The sequence below is a fragment of the Leptopilina heterotoma genome, unplaced genomic scaffold, assembly GCF_015476425.1.
Source record: "Leptopilina heterotoma isolate Lh14 unplaced genomic scaffold, ASM1547642v1 Lhet_13, whole genome shotgun sequence".
Classification (NCBI taxonomy): Eukaryota; Metazoa; Arthropoda; class Insecta; order Hymenoptera; family Figitidae; genus Leptopilina; species Leptopilina heterotoma.
In genome coordinates this window covers 806,479-828,456 of record NW_025110848.1, presented here as the reverse complement: position 1 = coordinate 828,456, position 21,978 = coordinate 806,479, and the positions used below count along the sequence as shown (strand labels likewise).

Here is a 21,978-nt window from a genome sequence, read left to right as displayed (position 1 = left end):
GCCCGTGAGGAATTTTTTCAACAGGAACTCATGCAAAGCCGCTTCGAGGAGCATTGTCATCATCACGATGTTTCATGCGGTCAACAAAGACTTACTCTCCTTCAAGAAGCAATCAATTTTAGGGGAAACTTCGTTATATACCCCGTTTTATAACAAAATTATTAAAAATGACTATATGACTAAAGGGACTAAAGTTTATAATCGCCACAAAAGCGAGTTTTGTTATTCATCAAATGTATTATTTTAACTGGAAACGTTTTCCTAACTTATAAATATAAGAAATATACTGTGGATTATTGTAATTATTCACCTTATAAAGCATTACTTTTCGGGAAAAACGGTGTCACTGTCCCCACTCTCTTGATGAAGTTACAAATCTTCCTCTTGCAGATGTTTAATTAAAATTTCGGAGCGGTTGTTCGGCGAGGACTAGAGAGGTTAGGTTGGAGACACTTGGATATTTCATTCTAAGTCGCCAAATTTTCAGAGAATCGAAGGCAAATGGACCACAAAGGACAAATCGGGCGTCTCAACGTGGGGTGCCTTCCTCAAAATTGTGTCTTTCCAATCGACGGCAAACATAATATTCGCGGAGGTATTGTTCTCGTCATCAGGTTGTCGAGAAAAGTTCAAGTTTGCTTTTGGCCATCAAGCCTCCATCACACTTCTTAGGTCGATAAAACAGAAAACAGTGTTATCAACCATTTTTCCCCTCAGCCAATAACATTCTTGGACAAATCAAGCTACTGATTTTCATTGGCCCAGGCGCGAAATGTGGACAAAATTACATTTCAACCTTCCAATCCTGTGTAACTTTACGTATTAGTGTAAAATTAACGATCCAACCCTGTCGTCATTTAATTGGTGAAAAAATAAAGTACACAAAATAAAATAAAAATTATTAATTAAATATCAGTTAAAACCATCTAAAAATTCTAAAATCAAAAGCAATTAAAATTCCAAAAAACACTCGAATTTATTAATTCAAAACTAGTTTAAAAATTTTGAAACCTAAGCAAAATGCAACGATTATAAATAAGCTGGTTTCTAACAATTTTGATTTGAGCATTGTATACAAATTAGCCAACAACAAATATTAAACAACTTGTCCCCCCGTGCACACGCAAAAACACTCAGCAGCCGTAATTTCGACCTTAAAACGCAAAATTCAGATTTCTTTGTGGTGGCCCACGAGAGCAATGTATACTTTGACATATACTTCCTTTTATTGTTATTTTTTGAATGATCGGTTGTACAATGTATTAATGTGGTGATTAAGGATACACATTTATTTTTATTTACTAGAAAATTTTTATTATTCGACGATCGAGTATATTGGTTACTCCGAATTCAGTGACTCGAATCATAACCTCAAATTTTAGGATTTTTAATAATTGTTTTCTCGCTCGTCGTTTATGCAAGATTTTACGAAAATCTTATATGGTTATTCAAAAACCGTTAATAATTATTTTTCCAAGGTAAGCAAATAATTTTGATAAAACAATTTTTATTTAGAAACTTTTATAATTTTGTGTCTATCAATATTTTTTTAAAAGTCAAACAAAACATTCTTAGTTTACTGTTTTTTCTTTGATAAATAAAAATAATACGTGTGTTTCTTGTTGAAAAATATTTGAAATGTCAATATTTTACGAAATTCTCAATATTACTGTGTATATTTTTGAATAGAACTTTTTAGTGAAGTGTAATAATTAGCTGCGTCGATAATTAAAATACGGTTATCTTCTTCAATATGTGATATTTGAATGTCAATTGCAAAGATAAGATTAAATGTATAAAATTTTTGTTTATCAAAGGTTAATTGCTGGTATGAAGTGTAGGACTTTTTTCGTATCACATGGCGGACACGTACCTTCCAAAGCACTTTTCATCAGGTGCTGACTGTGATGTTGAGGCTGAAGAAGAGCTGAATTATAAATTAATTAAATTACTTTCAACGCTAAAAACCCCATCGCAATCAATTCCAATTGACTATCAGAAAACGCATTCATTGTCTGGTACTAATTCTGATAACGATACCGAATCACTTTTGGATTCGGCGAGTTTACCTGGTTCATTGGATCAAAGACGGCATCCATATGATTACTCATACATTCATCATGGTAGTCCAATTACCTCGAAACATTTACCAAACTTTTTACCGCCTATCGGCGTCTTCTGGGACATTGAAAACTGTCAGGTGTGTATTTTTTTTCTACATCAACAATATTTAATGAAATTATTTTTAAATTGTCTATTTTTCCAAGTAAAATTATGATAGTTTACTCAATATTTTTTTTAACTATTTAATTTATTTGTCTCCGGGATTTTTATCTCCAGATTTTTAAAAATACTTTTATTTGTAAAATTATAGTAATTTACTTATATTTTCTTACTTTTCATTCTTTTTTTCTTCTTTTCACACTTTTTCTTTCGTACTTAATTTTTAATTTATTTAATTATTTCTAGGTCCCTAAAGGACGATCCGCCATAGCAGTTACTCAAAAAATAAGAGATAAATTTTTTAACGGTTATAAAGAGGCAGAATTTATAGTAGTCTGTGATGTACAAAAAGAGAATAAACAAATTATACAAGAATTAAATGACGCTCAGGTTAGTGCACTTTTTCTCTTTTAATACAAAATGTAATTATTTATACAAAAACGAGTAAAATTTAGAAAAAAAATTGTATAAAATATAGAAAAAATTTTAAAATAGAAAAAAATTTATATTGTGGATAATATAAAACCCTTATAATTGTGGAAATTAATTTTTAAATGGGAAATTATTGAATTGCAGGTAAATTTAATACACGTGGCAGCGACGTGTAAAAATGCTGCCGATGAAAAATTGAGACAATCAATCAGAAGGTTCGCAGATATTCACGGCAGTCCAGCGGCAATTATTTTAATATCGGGCGATATTAATTTTGCTGCCGACCTGAGTGATTTGAGGCATAGGAAAAAAATTCACGTTATTCTTCTTCATAAGGAAAACACATCGGAGGCACTAATTTTATGTGCAAATGAGCACTATGATTTTACTGAACTTATGGAACCACTGCCCTCTAGAACTCCAATCAAGGTAAACCATTTATTTAAACATTATTTTACATTTAATTATCAATAATATCGATAGTTTTGCATCACTTTATCAATCGTTAATTTGAACAAAAATACCAATTTCTCTTTCAGTTTGAAATTTTACATCTTATTCATTTGTTAATTAACAGAAACTATACTAATTTCTCAATTAATGACATGAATTAAAATTTTTTTAAATATTTTTTAATTTTAATTAAAAACGGTTTTAACAAAAAGCAAAGAAGCAAGCCTTAGAAATAAATAATATCAATAGTGAATATAAAACCCAATTTCGGACTTTTTTATCGCAAAATAATTAAAAACTGAGCAAATGTTTAAAAAATAATATTTAGTGAAATTTATTTCTTTATAGAATAATAAAATAATTAAAAAAAAAACGGTTTTAATGAAAATCAAGTATTTAAAAAATAATATTTAGTGAAATTTTGGTTAAATAATAATATAAATAATAATAATTACTATTATTGCATTTTGTTTCCTAACTTTTTGAATAATTCTCCTTTTAAATGTTTTCAATTTTATAATCAATGTAAATCATTGAATTCGTGAAAAGAATTTTATCAAAAAATTGGAAAATAATTGAATTCTTGAGAAGAATTTATTACAATTTCTTTGAATTCTTTTGAAAAAATTGAGTTTCTTTAATAATTTTAATTGAAAATTTTAAATAATTGAATTTTATAAAGAATTTCTTTCAAGTTTTTTTTTAAATAATCGTGTTTATTAATAATTCAAATTAAAGATTTGATTATTGCATTTTTTTAAATTTTTCTCATAATTTTATTGCTATTTTTTAAAATAATTGAATTCGCTCAAGGAATTTTATTAAAAGAAACAAAGACAAACAAATTAAATTTTTGTTTTTTTTTTTAAATTAGATTCTTGATTTTTATTAAAATTGTATTGAAAATAATAAAGTTGAAAATATCGATAATTGCCTATTGAAAATAATTGAATTCTTGAAAAGATTTTTATTAATTATTAAAAATAATTTAACTCTTGCGAAGAATTTTACTATATTTATAAAAAATAATTGAATTGTTTCGAAGAAATTATTAAAATTTTAGAAATTGAATTCTTTCGAAAAATTTTATTAAAAAATAAAAAAAAAAATAATTGAATCCGTTCGTGAAATTTTATGAAAATGTTTGAAAGTAATAAATAATTTATAGGTAAAACAAAATTTTAATCAAGAAATAAATTCTATCTTAATTAACATTTAAATAAACTGAAAAAATGAAATATTTCATTTGAAATTGGCATATTTTATAGTCAATAAATCAAAAATATGTTATTTTAATTTATTTACTCCAATAATTACTAATTTTTGTAATGAATTCGATTGTAGGTTAGTGAATCGTTTGACCTTCTCATTAGTAATCTTCCAGAGGATAAAGACGTTACGGGAATTAAACGTCGACTTAAGAGACTGTCTAACAATTGTGGAGGACGAGTTGTCGAGGTCCAATCAAATGCTGCGATTGTGCGCTTTTTTTCCAAAGAGTATGCTGACAGGTAAATATTCAATTAATAGGTTATAATCACTTTAATTACACTCTTTAATATTTAATCATTTTTTATAGTAACATTTAATATTTTTTTTAAATAATATTTAATTATCTATTTAACAATAATCGATAAAATTTATTTAATTATTTATACCTTTATATTATTTTATAAAATTTCAAATTTGTTGAGAGTTTATAATATTAGTAATTATAGTAATGTTTTTTAAAAAACAAAAAAGTTTTTTTTTTTTAATTAAAAAATAGTAAACTAAAAGTATTAAAATTTCAGGAATAAAATTAAATATACAACTTTTTTAAAAGATCGAAAGAATTGGGAAAATTATATAAATAAAGATTTATTCGTTTTAAAAAATAGATTTTTCATAATAATTATTTGATAGTTTACAAAAATAATTGCAATTTTTTTTTAACCGAAAAAATGAAAATAATAATTCAAATCATCGCGCTCTAATGTGAAAACACTTTTAAAAGCGTTTAAGATTTTGAAATCTTTCCAAACTTCCTGTTTTGGTGGGGATGAGTCTATAAATTATCTCTTATTTGAAACGAAAATTAGCAATGTAGTGTAATGGCCATTTTTGAAGCACGCCCGGCAGACTTAGTGTTTCAATAAATTTAATATAATTAATCAGTTGTTGAGATTAATATATATTTTGTTTTGTGTCATTAATTTATTACTAGTTTTGTAGTTAATAGTTTAATATTTATTAACAATTGTAATTTATTTATTCTGTTATTTATTTACTCAAAGTTTATAATATATACAATAGTCCCCGAATCACACACGCTCAATTTTGAAAATCTGGTAAGAGATTTTTCAAAATCGGGAAAATTATTTTTATTATAATTATTATTATAATTACTATAATTACTATAATTACTACTGCTATTATCACTACTCCTATTATTACTATTCATATGATTATTATTACTATTATTATTAGTGAATTTGTTTACAATTTCGTGAAATTATTTAATAACCAAAAGTGAAAGAAATTAGATAAGAAAAATGTGATTGTGATTTACATAGTGGAGAAAATTCTTAGCCACGTGCTAATATCACTTAGTTTACTTTTTATTTTCCCTTTGTTATTAAAAAAACTAAATTGTTTTCTTTTTTCAAGGGCTCAAAAACGTATGCATGGAGAATACGTGTTTGATTCGAAAATTTCTGTCAAATTTTTGAAGGAAAAAGATTCATCATCCGAGAATAACAGTCGAGGTAAGTAAAATCAGATTAATCGAAAACTGTTTTTCTATTTTATATATATATACCTTTGCGTCTTGTTTTGCTTGCGTGTTTGACCTTCTTATTTTTGTTTTTCTAAATTCCGATTAATTTGAAGATATTTTACGTTTATAAATGATGATAATATTTTTCAGTTAAATTTTTAAATCTATTTTTTTCTCTCACATAATTTTGTTAAATTGTTTTTTATTTATATTTTATTTGAAAGTTTGTTATTTTTTTGTTTAAAGAAAAAAGGAATTAGTAAAATAGAAAATGTTTTGAAATGATAGTTTTTGAAATAAAATTTTTCATTGATTTGTATTTTTGTTTTTGTTTATTTAGAGAACGCTTGTGTTAGGGAACATACTTTGAGTGAATCTGAAGCCGTAAATTCACCTTTAGTACAAATGTATGGAGCAAATTCGACGATAGCGGGTGCTAGGAGTCTTCCTGTCACTCCCCATTATCATTCGGGTTCTCCAATTGTTGGATCCTATTCCGCTTGGAATGGACTACATTGCTCCTCAGTGAATCCTCAAACCGGGTAAATAATAAAGAATTTAAATTAATTTTGAAATTGAAAAATATATTTTCTTTTATTTTTTATTTATTTTGTTAATTCTTGTTTATTTTTTACATTTTACTCCATTTTTTATTTATCTTTACATTTTTTTCTTCTTTTTGTAAATAAAACGTAAAAAAATTGTTTCTGAATAATAATAATAAAAAGTAAAAAAATTGTTTGTAAATAAAAAGTAAAAAAAATTTTTGTAAATAAAAAATAAAATTTTATAAATAAAAAAAAGAATGATGACTACCGAGAGTGAGCCCTTGAGTCGTAGGTTGATGAAAATCCTTACAGATTCGGGCCGTGATTTTAAGGAGCTTTGATCTTATCTGACTTGAATTTTTTTCGTTTCTTTAAATTTTTACAATTTTATTTCAATTAATACTAATAAAAGAAAATTTTCTCTTTTTTTATGCAAATATTTTTAGCTTTGTGGATTCAGCGTCTTCTTTTATTGGAAAATGCTTTTCTTATAATGAAGGCACTTGCAACAGATCGCATTCGGAGCACTCGAGAGTTCAATCACCCCATGTTTGGCAAATGACTGGATCTCAACAGCTAAACAGATTATGGGATGATCACTATAAAGTACATCAATTTCTAAATTTTATTCATTTACTGTTTCTTTTGGTCCTAAAATTTTTTAAATTCATTAACTTAATTATATAAATTCACTTTTTCACTGTTTCTTTTGTCTTGAAATTTTTTAAATTGTATTTTAAAATTTTTACCCTTTTGGTGAGTAAATTTTTGAAAAATTATTTAATATAATTTATATCCTTTCAGGATAAATCAAAGACTGTTGGTAAAAGAGTTCATATTTCACAAGTTGGTGATAATATAATTCCCGAGGGAATAAGTCGCACAAACGATGGACATCGTAGAATTAGAGGAACACACGGTTCTTTCGGACAACATTCGGAATTCTCTAGTCAAAGATCTTCTTGGCCAGCACCGCCGATTCACAATGGAAATCATAACAGTAATTTTTAGAAAAAATTATCATTTATAATTTCTAATTTTAAGGAAAAGAAATATTAATTTGTTCTGTATTTTTTTGCAGCTTTTTCTCAGTCATTCAAAAGGCAAAGTCCGTTACCAATGTTTTCCCAGTCGCAAATACGTGACATGAGCCACTGGAATGGACAGGTATCACTTTACTGTATATAATTTTCTTCAAAATATTTTATATCTCGCCGACTTGATTTTTCTTTAATTCATTGAGTTTAAATTAATTCAGTCCATAAATAAATATTAAGAAGTAATTTATTTTTTTCTTTGTTAAAATAGCATCAAAATCCTCTGCGCACTGCAAGAGCTTCATCACCGTATGATATGAATTCCGTTCATTCAATGAGTCAACAAATGACTCGTATGTCACCCTATCATCACAGTGATGCTGAGAACGAAGAAGTTGAGGTAAGTTTTTTAAATTCGTACAAAATTTTTTCACCATTTTTAAACATCTCTAATCCATGAAATCTTTTTTTTTGCCCTCAAGAATTTCTTTAATCCAATCAACAGTCGGAATGGAATGAATTCATCAAATGGTACATTCACACCAATTGAATTACAAGTTACAAATCTCGATCAGAATATCGATCCAAAAGACATGAAACGTATTCTGTCGTCTATTTTCATGGAACACGTTATGGTAATTCAATTTTCTGCTTATTAAAGATAAATAAAAATAAATTTTTTCAATCAATTATTAAATTACTTTTAAAGAAAATTACTTTTTAAGATTCAAAAATTTAAAATGAATAATAATAAATAATTATTTTTCTTCATAGGTGCTTCATGTTTCTGTATTTATGCAATCGGATGGAAATTTCGCGGCGAGCGTTAAAGTCCCTTCGTTGCATGAGGCACAATATGCAATTTCGCAATTGCATCGACGTAAAATAGGCTACAAACGGATACTCATTTCTTATTCACATACCGGCGGGCCGAATCCTCAACTTATACGTTCTCAGATCGTTATGCTTTTGCAGGAAGTGCCTGGACATAAACTACCGCTTTTTAAATTTCGCGAAATGTATGAGAGTCGTTTTATGATTTCAATTAGTGTTTCGGAAATTTATAAACTTAAGGTGAGCTAATTAAATATATTAATGAGTAAATTATTATTTAATTATTATTTTTACAATTAATTAATTTACAAATAATTTTACAATTACAAATTATTAAAATTGTAAAAATAACAATTCCGAAAAGCGTGTATTGTTTTATATTCAATTAAATTATTTATAATAAATTATCCATGTTTCTAAAAAAAATTATGTAAATGTTCTTAAATCAATTTTAGAGAATTGTTTTAATCGCAGAATAAAGAACTTTAATATAAAAATTTTTTATTGGAAAAATTCTGTTATTTACAGGACGTATGCATCATTACTGAAGATCCTGGAGGTAGAATGGTGTCTTTGCATCCAGATCATAGAAGCACGCCATCCCCTTGCTTCGGAAGTTCCTCTTCCGTAAGTTCAATATTGAAATTTATGTATTTTCTTTTTTTTATTTATTTATATTTATATATTTTGTATTATATTCACTATATTACTTTTATATTTTTGTTTCATACGCGAAAAGAAAATATTAAATTTTCTAAAAGTATTTTACAATTTGAGGAGAAAATGCGACTAAACGATATTTTGATATATAAAATAAAAACTTTAAAAGAAATTATATAAAATTTAGTAAAGTTATATTGAAATTTGATTGATATTCTTGGTGTTTGATAAAAAAATACCAAATTTCTCATAAGTTTTTTGAACGTTTAGTATTTTTCATATAAAAATTTCTCTTTGTCGCAAATTGTAAAATACTTTCATAAAATATAATATTTATTTTCTTTCCGTGTGTGCAAATGGAAATAGAGATTTGAAAATACCAAATTTAATTTAATTTTAATTAACTTTATAGTCAGTTAAAAAAAAATCTTAAATTTGATAGTTTGGAAAAATTTCAAACTACTAAATTTAAATAAATTACGATCACAATAAATAATCATTAATGTCAGTTTTTTAATAACATGATGACCACACATAAGACCGAGTCTGAGTTTTCGCATTAATAGTTGAGCTTGTGTTCCTTTTAGTGCTCGAGAACATTGATCATTCTCATAAGCGATTAAAGTCAACTGATTTCGATAAACATTTGTTAGTTTTTCTCTGATAATTAATTATGAGTTTTTAAATTTTCTTCAATTCTTCTTCTTCACAGGATGGTCAATTATTGGAATTTCCATTTTGCACTCTACACACGCAAAAACCATGTTTCGATAAAGGATGGGCTGAACAAGAATTAGCATCACTACCAAACGTGCAAATATCGTTGAAAATTCTTTCGATTCGTGTTAATCAAATGCTGTCAACGCACAATGGAAGTTTACCATTACCAAGGTAATTAAAACATTCAGTAATTAGTCAATTATTTATAATTTAAATTTAGAGTAATTATTCAAATATTTGGGAAAAATTGTGAATTAATAAAATGTAGTTTAAATACGATTTCAATCAGGAATACTTTTTTCAAAAAACAATTTTTTAACTTCAATCTAGCTTTCCCACTTGTTACGAGGCGGAATTTAAAGAATCATTGCTTGTCGATGAGAACGGAGTTCCCTTAGAGCATTTAGTGTCTTGTCTTTCGACCGTCGAATTGAAACAAGGTGTTGGTAGTGTCAAGCACTTGATATGGACCGGAAACAGAGCACACGATGAAAGTCACGAAGGTATTTTTCAAAATGGAAATAATAATTTTTCGAATTGAAAAATAAACTAATACATTTTTTAATTTAATTTGTCTTCTAATATTTAAAATTTTTATTTAATTTTCAAATAAATTTGTCTTCTAATATTTAAAATTTTTATTTAGTTTTCAAATGAATTAGTCTTGTAATATATAAGATTTTAATTTAAATTTCAAATGTCTTTCAAAGTTTAAAACTAGTGAAAGGGAATGTTCTATTTTCAGAAAATAAGTGCGTCAGTCCACCTTTAGCAAATCAATTGGCTCTATTTAGTCGTGAATTAGTAGATCTCCTGAAAACTGCACCACATTGTCAATTGTCATTCAATAGATTTATTCCAGCTTATCATCATCATTTCGGTAGACAATGCCGAGTCGCGGATTATGGATTTACGAAATTAATTGAATTGTTGGAAGGTCTGACACACACAGTTCAGGTAAATTATTTTAAATAAAATCTTTGTCCGAATTTTATTTTCCTTCTTGTTTTTAAGTTTTAAAAACTTTTTTCAAGGGGATATCAAATACTATTATATATTTTTTCAAAATTATTTTGCTGACGGAATTTTAAACTCTTTTTGATAAATAAAGTAGGAAAATAAAATATTATATTTTGAATATTTTTGTAAATTTTCAGGTGATGGGAGAAGGAAACAAGCGCGTTGTGACTCTTTCACACAGAGCTCAAGTTCGTCGTTTCACTTCCGATTTGCTGCGGGTCCTTAAAGCTCAAGCCAGCAAACAAGTGACTCTCTCTGAATTTCCAAGTGTTTACGCCAGGGTCTTAGGTTTGTAATTAAAAAGAATTACTAACTTTGTTATTTAAAATTTTTTAAATTCATTTTTTAGACGTAAAATTTTATTTCCTTAGTTAAAATTAAATGGAAATTAATAAGAAAACAATGTTTATCATTATGAATAATAATTGAAATATATGATTTTATTTTCACAGGCAAACCATGGGATGTTGTGGATTATGGCGTATGTGACATTGAAGATATTCTTGGAGAAGTTTCCGAAAATACAGTCGTCGTCACGAATTTCAACGAAGACGATCAACTGATCGCTATTCCTAAACGAGAACAAACACCTGAGGAAATTGAACGAACAAAGCAATTCGCTGTCGAGGTAAAAAGGAAACTATTTTCACTTTTTATTCTTACTTTATTCTATTTTTCTCAAAAAATAATTTTCCAGATTTTTATTTTCCTTTTCATTAAAACTTTTCTGTATATTTTTTTTATTTCTCCCAAAACCAAATGTTTTAAATTAAAAAACTTTTTGTAAATGTTCTCTCAGGTTGTTGAGCTCTTACGTCATGCACCTCAATGTCGAATGCTGTTCAATAAATTCGTGCCATCGTATCATCATCACTTTGGTCATCAGTGTCGTGTGTCTGATTATGGTTTCACAAAGTTAATTGAACTTTTTGAATCGATACCCGACGTTGTTAACATCGAAGACGTAAGCGGTGGCGAACGACGAATATCATTAACGGAAAAGGAAAGTCTTCTTGTTCTCGATGAGCAAATTTCCAAATTAATTGCTCACTCCAATGGAAGTCTCAATGTTTCCAATGTTCCACAAGCATTCCTTCAACTTTACGGCTATGCTCTACGTCCCGAATTATTCAACTGCAATTCCATCTTGCAACTCATGGAGAAAATTGATAACACCGTACAGGTAAATTGTCAATTGTAAAATTAATTAAAATTCAATTTTTTTTCTTTGTATTTTTTCTTTAGTTTATTTTTACTTTTTATGTATTTATTTATTTTTTACTTTTCTGTATTTCTTTATTTATTTTTTACTTGTCTGTATTTCTTTATTTAATTTGTACCTTTTTGCATTTCTAAAACATATTTTTTTTGCAGGTTATTCATACGGAAACAGGAGCCGTCGTTATTTCACTGAATAAATCGCATTTACAACAATTGGCATTGCAGTGTCGTCGAGTACTGATTGATCAAATAAATTATTCCATGCCGGTGAAAAAGTTTCAATTGCTGTATTCGCAATTTTATCATCGTAATTGCGATTTGGAGGAAATAAAGAAAGAACTCACCAACGTTGTTCAAGTATGAAATAATTTTTCAAATTCGAACTTTTGAATATTTATAGTGAATTCGTCTAGTTAAAGAAAAAAAATTTCTATAACTTTTCTAAATTAATGCAATTTTCCGACTTTTTCTTCTTACAGTTTATCAATTTGAATGATAATCAGCATATTGAACTCACATCGATACAATGTTTCGCCTGCAATGTCTATCGTGTTTTAATGAATTACGGTGGCTCTTTGGGCATAACACAATTCGAAAGCGCTTACTTGAACACAATAGGCTCGGCTTGCAGAGCTGCACAATTTGGATATCCAACTCTAACGGCTCTCCTTCAATCTCTGTCTTGTACGGTGATTCTGAAGGAAAATCGAAATAAAAAGAAGATCGTTCATCTCAATAAGAAACTTGCCTGTAAGTATTTTCCCTCTTCTTGAGATTTTTGAGTTCCTAAAAAAATATCTCTTGAAACTAAAAGTAAACATTTTGAACTTGTAAATAATTAAATCCGAGTCGAAGACTCGGAGTGATCGTTCATTTCAACATTTTCTTTTCTTTGTAGCTGTCGGTTTTCCACTACCGTCGACATTTTCAACATCGAATCAAGAATCAGAATCGGGAATTGATTCATTTGAAATGGATTCATCGACACGTCTGAATGTTTCGAGTGCTTCGAGTAAACACGAGGAGCAATCAAACTGGACATGTGAAAGTGGCAACAGTTCATGGAAGCAAAAGAGTGACGTTACGAATTGGCCAAAGAAAAACACATCACCCTGGTCGGCAATGTCATTGAATGACAATCTCAATCATCAATGGCCATCAATGCAAAGTCGCGGCGACACATTCTTAAAAAGTCTCATGCGAACACCAGTTTTGAGTAATGAATTTCCACCGCCTCCACCTGAACCTGAGAATATCGAACTCGTTAGTTGAAATTTCTTCTTTAATTCCAAATTATCGTAATAAAAGAAACACTTCATCAATTAATCAATTTCAACAATTTGAATTATTTTTAAATATTTATTTTATTTCTTTATTTTGAATTTATTGTAATTTATACTTTTTATTTCAAATTGAATTTATTTTAACTAATTTTAAAAATTTTAAATTGAATTTGTTTTAATTTAGAATCGAAATTAAGTTCATCTTGAATACTTTGTCTTTTGTAATTAAATATAATAAATCTTCTCTTTTTTTTAATTTAGCATGAAGATGATGATGACGATAAGGACAAATCATGGAAATTTTCCATTTGGTCCTCACCGCCAAATTACTCATTTAGACGAAATGAGCAGTTTACAAACTTTGAGGTAGCGTATTGAAAAAATGTTTTAATTATTATTGAAAATTATTTTTCACAAAAATTCAAAATAATATATATTCTTTTCTTTTTTTACAATTGCAGGTGCCTTCGATACCGCTTTCGACTTGGGATGAAATATCGGGAAATGACGAGGCTTCTGATCTTTTATCGCCAACGAAAAATTTACTATCAGCTTCGGCAAATCCTCTAAATCCAAATATTTCGCCGTTTTATTCAACAAATCAAAATGTCATTATTGCTCCTCATCCATCGGCACTGCCACGTCCTTCTGTTTCACTCACGACGAAAAAAGATGATTTAGATAATATGAGTCCCACTAGTTCAATGAGTGGTGGCTTATTTGAACATGAGACTGCAGACAGAGTTGACACAACTCCTACTAAACGCTGTAAGTTCTTATTTAATTATTTTAATTTTTATTAATTTGTACATAAATTAATTCTGAACTTTGATTGAAGGATTTTTTCCCCTTTTTTAACGAAATGCGACTTTCAATTATTTCTTCAATTAATTAATCTAAATGTTAGAAATTATTTTTTTTACTTGAAATTACAGAAGATTTCTTTTCTTTTTTCATTTCTTAAAATATTCTTTTTATTTAAAATCAGCAAAAATTAAAATTTGAAAAATATTGGTCTGGTTAAATAAAATATGCTTTTTTGGATTTTATATAAAATTTAGAAATGAAAAATTCAAATTTAAAACAGTTTCTGTTATTTAAATTTAATCAATTTTTGTCAATTCGAGTTTCAATCGATTTGAGACCTGTTAATTAAAATTTGGAATTAAACTTTCAGTCTTCGCACTCATTTTCTAAAACCTAATATTTATTATGTACTTTTTTTACGATTTGCTACTATTTGGATACTTTATTTATATTTGTGCCATCAAAAGCTGCTTTTGTTTTAAAATTTACACTACTTTAAACCCATTAATATAGTTGAAATAGAAAAAAATTTAGTATTTATTCCCTTCAAAATAAAATCGAATTTTAGACGTTTAAAATTATTTATGAAAAAATATACTTAGCAAAATTATTTATCAGTTAGATTTTTTGAATTAGAAATAATAATATTTAAATATTTTCTTGAAAAAATTATCAAATTTTTGAATAATTTTATTTAAAAATACGAAAAAAGAATTGGATTTTGGAAGAATTGCAAATGTAATTATTTGAAATAATTAAATTTTAAAAAGTTTTGCAATTAATATTACTTAAAATCTGTGGAGAAAGAATCAAATACTTAATGAATTATTTATTTTTAATTATCAAAAAAAAATTTCAAAACAATTCAATTATTTTTAAAAATAGTAAAATTCTTTGCAAGAATTAAATTATTTTTGTAAATAATAAAATTTTTCTCATGAATTCAATTATTTTCAATATTTTAACATAATTCTGTGAATGTGTTAAATTATTGAAAAAATTGTAATAAAATTTTAAGAAGAATTTAAATATTTTTTTTACAAATTTTATTAAAATCCAATAATTAAATGTTTAATTTCAATTAATAACAAACACGATTATTTTGAAAACTTGAAAGAAATTCTTCATAAAATTCAATTATTTTCAAAGTATTCAATTAAAATTATTTTTAAAAAAACTCCATTATTTTAAACGAATTTAATTAGAATTTTCAAAAATTTTAATAAAATTCTTCGCAAGAATTCAATGATTTTCAAATTTTTTGATAAAATTCTTTTCCACGAATTCAATGATTTTCAATTATTATTTTTCTAAAAAAATATTAAAGTTTTGAATAATTTTATTTCAAAAATTCTAAGAAAAACTAAATTTTGAAAGAATTGCAGTTACAATTTTAAGAAATAATTAATTTTCACAAGGTTTTACCTACATTGAAATTATTTAAATTTTTAATTCCTCTGGAAAAATAAATAAAAATAAATATTTAATTATTTATTTAACAAGAATTCTTGAAATTTTGAATAATTTAATTAAGAAATAGAAAAAATTCTGAATTTCCCAAAAATAATTTGAAACAATTGTAAATATTGTTAAATTTCATTGAAGTAAATTTTATATTTTAAAAAATTTATTTTTTACTGTAAAAAATTACTTTTAAAATATAATTATATTTTTGAGAATTCTAACTGAACATTTGGAAACATTATTTGAATTTTACAAAAATTTAGAATTGAATAATTCATAATTAAAACCCTGAGTAAAGTAATTTACTTTAATTACTTAACGAGTGCGAAGTCTGAATTTTTGTTTTGAAATTTTAAAAGTATTTATTTTCATCCAAAATTGAATTAGTTAAGTATTAAACAATATTTAAAAAAAATTAATACACTTTTATACAATAACGAAAAATATTCAAAATTTTTTAATTTCTTGACGAAAGTATATAAATTTTTACCTAAATGTGCAAATAATAAAAATACTCTGTTTTTTATAGCATTTTCTGGAAAACGTCGTTTGGCAGCACAATTCGATCAGCCAATTGATCCCTGAAACAAGTTCTCGGCAACGAATCTTTAAAAAAAAAAAAAAACGAAAGACCAAAATGAAATTGAGGCCCAATTTAAAAAAAAAAAAGAAACTAGTCCCAATCACGAATTTTATCATCGCGTAGAAATAAATTAAATTATAATATCAACGATAGATCGTGATAAAAAGATCGTTTATCGAATACCTACAAAGAATGTTAAAACATTTAAATAGGTATTTTTTGCCCCCGCTAATATTAAAAATAGCGTCAATTAAAATTTCAAAAAAACGAGTGAAATTTTTTCACGATCTTGATATTATAATACATCGAATTATAAAAATGAGAAATGCTCGAAATGGCATTATTTTAAATCGTGTGAATTCGATGATTCCCATATTTAGGATTGTACAGCAATGTCCAAACTGTGATAAACAAAATATGGAGCATAATAATCAATTATCATTTGTCTCAAATGACAATTTTTTAATGAAAACAAAGTAATTCACGATCGATCTAAAAGAAAAATCACCAATTCACAAACTTTAGATTCGAATAACCGATCACACAAAAGAGTAGGAAAAAAAAAATTTTAGTGTACAGATTTTTTTTTTAGAAAAATGAAATTTATTAATTCGAATCGTTTTTTTTGATTATCTAGATTTCTATATTATGAAAATCGGGTCCGAAAAAGTTGCGTTCACTGTGAAATTATTGTTCGCGACTTAAAGCAATTTTTTTGCATACTTAATATAAGTATTATCAGTGTCGACTAAGATAGGAAAATCTCTTTTTTCTCACTTTTCTCTCTCTTTCTCTCTCCTCCTCATCTAAAGCGTGAAGTTTGAATTTTTCTATTATTATTATTATTTTCAATTTCGAAAAAAAGAAGCAAACTAGGCAAAATTTTTAAAATGAAAAAAAAGAAAGATTGAGATTGAAAATTTTTTTTTTTCGGGCAAAAATTTGTTTTTACTATGAGAAACGTATTTAATGTTTATAACGTTTAAGCTATTGTGTTATACAGAATTTGGCATAAATAAGGACCATATTTTTTATTTATAATTCGAAAAAAAATTGTTTTCTTTTTCTATAAAAAAAAAGTCCTGGTTTTTTTTAGCAAGAAAGGACAAAGAAAATTGCGTATAAATCACGTTTCTATTAAGATTTATCGTTTTTAAATTATCGATTCGAAATTTGCGCAGATAAAATAAATAATAATTTCTATTTATGCGCTAGAAATTAGTTTGCTTTCATAATATATATATAAATATGCTCAAAATAATTGCGCGACGAGATACATGTCTGAAATCTCCGAATGATCTCAAATGATTTTATTTGTACTTGTGAATAATTTTTTTTTAAGTAAAAACAAAAAGAAGTCGTATATTTAATGTTTCAAAATCGTGAATGCGACATTGTAAATACAAAAAAAAGGAACTTGATGATCGTGTTTCAAAATGGCTACATTGCATATAATTGTATATAAAAAAAAACGTAACAAAAAAAAAAAATAAGAAACGAAATCTCTCAACTAATTACAAAGCTAAAAATGGCATTTAGTGCGGAAATTCGTCTTTCTGCCATTAGAAACAATGGTTTGCCGGTTCGATGATCTCGTATCGGTATCATCGAGTTACAAAGAAATTTTCTTTGTTTAAAATTCCCCACCCCCTGCCCTTTATAGATATTCAATTTTGTTAATTTATTTTTTAATACATAGCATTTTTGTTATTAAGTATATTATTAATATTATTTTATTATTATATTATTATCTTTATTATTACGTATTTATTGTGCTCTCTTCATTTTTTGATAGGTTTTTTTTAAGTTTAACGGAGTATACGTAAATGTCTCATAAGTCGCGATTTTTCACGATTAAATTATTCCATCTCACAACGCAATTCTTCTGTGTATTAGTACGCTAATTTTTTTAGGACTATCATTTTTTTGCCCAAATATAAAGGTGCCCGTGTTTCTTTTTATACAATTTTTTTTTCTTTTTATTTATTGTCTACACATTCCATTAATTGTCGACAATTTTAAGTATCTCCTTTCTCCCCTATACCCACTTATTTTTCTTGGCACTAAAAAAAAAAATGAAACTTTTTATTCAATTTTTTTCAAATCTACATCTGAGATGATTTGAATTTAATTTATATGGAAAAAGAACTGTAAAAAGAAAACGATATATTTATATATATATTTAAATGAAAGTATTTATCAATCTCGGTCTTTCGTATTATACTCTGCGTTATTTTATTTTTATAACACCCCCCCAAAAAAACCCGCCCTATATTTGAAGATAATTAAAAAGAAAATTTATCGTGTAAAGTGTAAGGAATCAATAGGATTCTAAAGAAAACTGTATTTAATTATTTGATATTTGCGTACAATAGGTTGTAGATATTTTTATATATTGTACTATGAAACGTGAAGCAAATAACGAGAATGAATTTGAAAAAGAAAAAAAATGAAAACATTCTTTTTTTGCAAAACAATACTGGTGTCTTTTTTATTTATACTTTCCTGAAATTTACATTTAACTATTTTTTGTTATATTTGTATACTAATTTAAAACAATATCGTGTTAATAAAATTTTGTTCTTAATTTTGCAAAAATAAATTTGTACTTTTTTGAAAAAATAAACATTATTTAAAAAAAAGTAAACACTAGTAATTAAATATGAAAGAAAATTAATTTTTGTAACTTTTATTATTTTAGATCTGAAATAATAATTTAATTCTTGCATAGGATTTTATTAAAATTTTTGAAAATAATTAAATTCTTTAGAGAAATTTAATTAAAATTTGTATTAAAAATACATAATTGAAATCCTGAGAAAATTTTTATTTAAAAATATAATAAATAATAATAAAATTACTTAATTAGTTACTAAGAGAATTTTTTCTAATTTTGAATCTGGAATTATTCAAAAATAAAAATTGATATTTGAAAATAAGAAATTCTGTTACTTTCAATATAATTTATTTAATAAAATCAAAATAATCATTGAATTCAATTCAAATTGAGAAAATAAATATAAAAGTGATCAACTACTAAGAAGGAATATTTACACGCTGGCGAAAAAAGAAAACAAAAAAATGGTATAATTTGAAATTAAAAGATAAGTTCATTAAATAACAATCGCCCTTTATTTGCAGACAAACAATTTTTTTTTTGATAATAATAATCCTATAAATACTAAGTGAATAATGTATGTAACATGTTACTTCTCATTTTTTGTAGGTGTAGGTTTAATGCTGTCGGGAACTCTCTGTCCACGATTACAATTCGGATCGAATTCAAACCAACGATATGGATATGGTCCAGACTCTCTTGGTTTACTACCAATTGGACCGTGTCTGCGTTCCCAAACCATGCGATGTTTCTGTTTCATTAATGCATTTCTTGAATTGGGATTTACACCAACATCTCCATCTGGAATTTAATTCATTTTCTAATTAATATCTGAACAAAAGAAAAAAATTTCATTTTAATTCATAAATTAATATCTTCAAATAATTCAAAATAATTAAATATATATTCAAAATGCAAATATATTAAAATTTCCAATTAAAATCTGAACAACAGAAAAAAATTGTATAATTTCAATTCCTGAATTAAATAATAAGCAGGAAAAGAGATTTTACAAATTAAATTATAAATTTTGATTCAAATATAACACAGGACCACAAAATTTTCTTCGGGTAAATATACATAGACGGGACTATGTGTTCTATACGTATTTTGACGCCCTGAATCCAATTCTGGGTCTACTTTTGCCCCAACACGTCACAGTTTCGAGATAAATTAAAATTTCTCCAAAAAATAGGCATTTTTACGATTATTTTCGAACGTTTATAAAGAGACAAATTTTTCTGCAAATTTTCTTTGCATCTGTTGAAAATTTCATTTTTTTGTAAGAATTGACACCTGTAAATGTGTATAAAATCTAGAAATTACTAAATAAATTAATGGAAAAAATCGTTAAGTAGATGGTTACTTCGATTTATATAAAGTTACTATGTAATTAAATATACTTGAGATTTTTGTATCTATGAACAAAATGTTTAACTTTAATTAGAATTGATAGTAATATCAGATCTCGTAGTATTCAAAACCTGTGAAGTAAGTCATTAATATATTGAATATATTTTACTTATTTACTTGCACTATTTGTAACATTAAATACATATTTAGAGAGCAATGAAAAGTTAATTCTTAGAAATAAACATAAAATTTCTGACAAATATGAAGAAAATTATGAGAAAAACTTGTATCCCTATAAAAATTTGAAAATATATTTTTTTATTTTTCATCTATTTTTTGGAGAAATTTTTATTTATCTCGAAACTGTGACGTGTTGGGGCAAAAGTAGACCCAGATTTGGATTCAGCGCGTCAAAATACGTATAGAACACATGGTGCCATCAATGTATATTTTCCCGAAAAAAATTTTGTGGTCCTGTGTAATTAAATATATTAAAATTGTTAAATAATTAAATATGTCCAAAATATGTAATAATTAAATTCAAATAATTCAAAGTAATTAAATATATTAAAAATTCAAATATAATAAAACAATAAGCAGGAGATTTTATAAATTATAAATATTGTAATCTTACATTTAGAAAACCAAGCTCCAGTAGCAGTTTCATAGGCATCTAAAAGTGGTTGGCATCTTTCTCGATCAACGACTCCTTGATAAATGGCACAATCCTCATAACGTTGCTTCAAAAGGTCACAAATTTCACTGTCTACAAGTCTAGTCGAAAAAAAATAAACTTTTTACTCAATTATATTTCTAAATAATTAAAAATAAATTTTCTAAAGTAATACCATTCTAAATTTCTCTGAAATGAATTCATTTAATTTTTTAATTAAGTCAATTAATTTAATTTCTAAATTAAGTGATTTAATTTAATTTCTAAATTAAATTATTTAATTTAATTTCTAAATAAAATAATGCGATTAAAATAAAAAGTGGCAAATTTCTATATTGACAATTGTGTACCTATTTGGAGATTTAAAGGTTTTGGATCTAGGAAACGATATTACAAGAAGGAATAGGAGCATTCAGGAGGCCTTTAAGAACTTTTCTTAATTCATAATTAAATGCTTGCCTATCTCTTCGAAATTGTTCATCAGCTTCAAATATACAAACACGATCATCTGTGTAACATTGATCGACAGTTGGAACTCGTCGATACTTTTGATGGTACCAAGGATATTTTTGTTGATTTGGTTCAACGATTTTCTCTGTCAAAGAAAAATTGTGTTAAAATATTTTGCCTGACATTAAAGTAGAAAAAAGATAATACAGAAAAAATAAATTTAACATCAATAAAATTGTACAAAAAAAGCCAATCAATAAAGTTGGAGGAAAAGAATTATAGTAAGTTGTAAAAAAATAGAATTTTATCTTTTCAAGAATTGCGAAAGTATCTATATAATTGCTGTACGTTATTTTCATGTGCAGTAATAAGATTATTATCTATATTTATAGATAATTGTGCATTATATATAAATATGTATATTTTTTTTCAAATAAATTCTTTTTACTATTATGTACATTATAATAAAAATATGTTTGACAAATTAATAATAAGGGTCACTTTAATATAACCTATAAAAACTGATTAGATAATACCTCGAAAAAACGTTACAGGAACGTCCATAAAGTTATAAAAGAAATCTGTTATAAGTTCTACTGAACTTTTCTCACGAACCATTTTTATTTACAAAATTATCAAACAAATTACTCGGAAAAAATAAATTTTACTCCAAAATTTTAGTTTCTCTCCAGCGGACGATAAAATTTGACCGATAATTACGCACTCTTTATGTCAATTTTCAAACTATTTCTTTCACTGCTCATACTCAAGTGCAATTCTAAATAATTCAAACTTTTTCCTTGTTTTATTTGAAATATTTTCTTGGGTAAAAAAAATAACGC

At 26.0% G+C, this 21,978-nt stretch overlaps 2 protein-coding genes across 3 annotated transcripts; one reads left to right on the top strand and one right to left on the bottom strand.

Annotated features, from left to right (window-relative positions):
- The first annotated feature begins 1,124 nt into the window (after positions 1-1,124).
- On the top strand, positions 1,125-18,520 carry LOC122512933 (meiosis regulator and mRNA stability factor 1). 2 transcript variants are annotated; one of them, XM_043629077.1, is made up of 26 exons: positions 1,125-1,478; positions 1,818-2,200; positions 2,470-2,613; positions 2,800-3,084; positions 4,453-4,619; positions 5,758-5,855; positions 6,207-6,408; positions 6,861-7,020; positions 7,219-7,414; positions 7,496-7,581; positions 7,723-7,851; positions 7,934-8,086; positions 8,226-8,525; positions 8,814-8,912; positions 9,658-9,836; positions 9,996-10,168; positions 10,411-10,622; positions 10,823-10,973; positions 11,138-11,313; positions 11,485-11,868; positions 12,060-12,263; positions 12,386-12,656; positions 12,805-13,169; positions 13,451-13,555; positions 13,651-13,957; positions 15,990-18,520. In XM_043629077.1, exons 2-26 carry the CDS (start codon positions 1,859-1,861, stop codon positions 16,043-16,045), a joined length of 4,944 nt encoding a protein of 1,647 aa, XP_043485012.1. In that variant the 5' UTR covers positions 1,125-1,478; positions 1,818-1,858; the 3' UTR covers positions 16,046-18,520. The 2 variants fall into 2 exon arrangements, with proteins under 2 accessions (XP_043485012.1, XP_043485014.1); XM_043629079.1 differs by lacking the exons at positions 1,125-1,478; positions 1,818-2,200; positions 2,470-2,613; positions 2,800-3,084; positions 4,453-4,619 and adding an exon at positions 5,183-5,438.
- Positions 18,521-19,156: 636 nt separating this feature from the next.
- Positions 19,157-21,862, bottom strand: LOC122512932 (NADH dehydrogenase [ubiquinone] 1 beta subcomplex subunit 10). Its single transcript, XM_043629076.1, has 4 exons — positions 21,673-21,862; positions 21,146-21,281; positions 20,648-20,787; positions 19,157-19,461 (listed from the first exon to the last, which is right to left on the bottom strand). Exons 1-4 carry the CDS (start codon positions 21,752-21,754, stop codon positions 19,250-19,252), a joined length of 570 nt encoding a protein of 189 aa, XP_043485011.1. The 5' UTR covers positions 21,755-21,862; the 3' UTR covers positions 19,157-19,249.
- Positions 21,863-21,978: the final 116 nt, after the last annotated feature.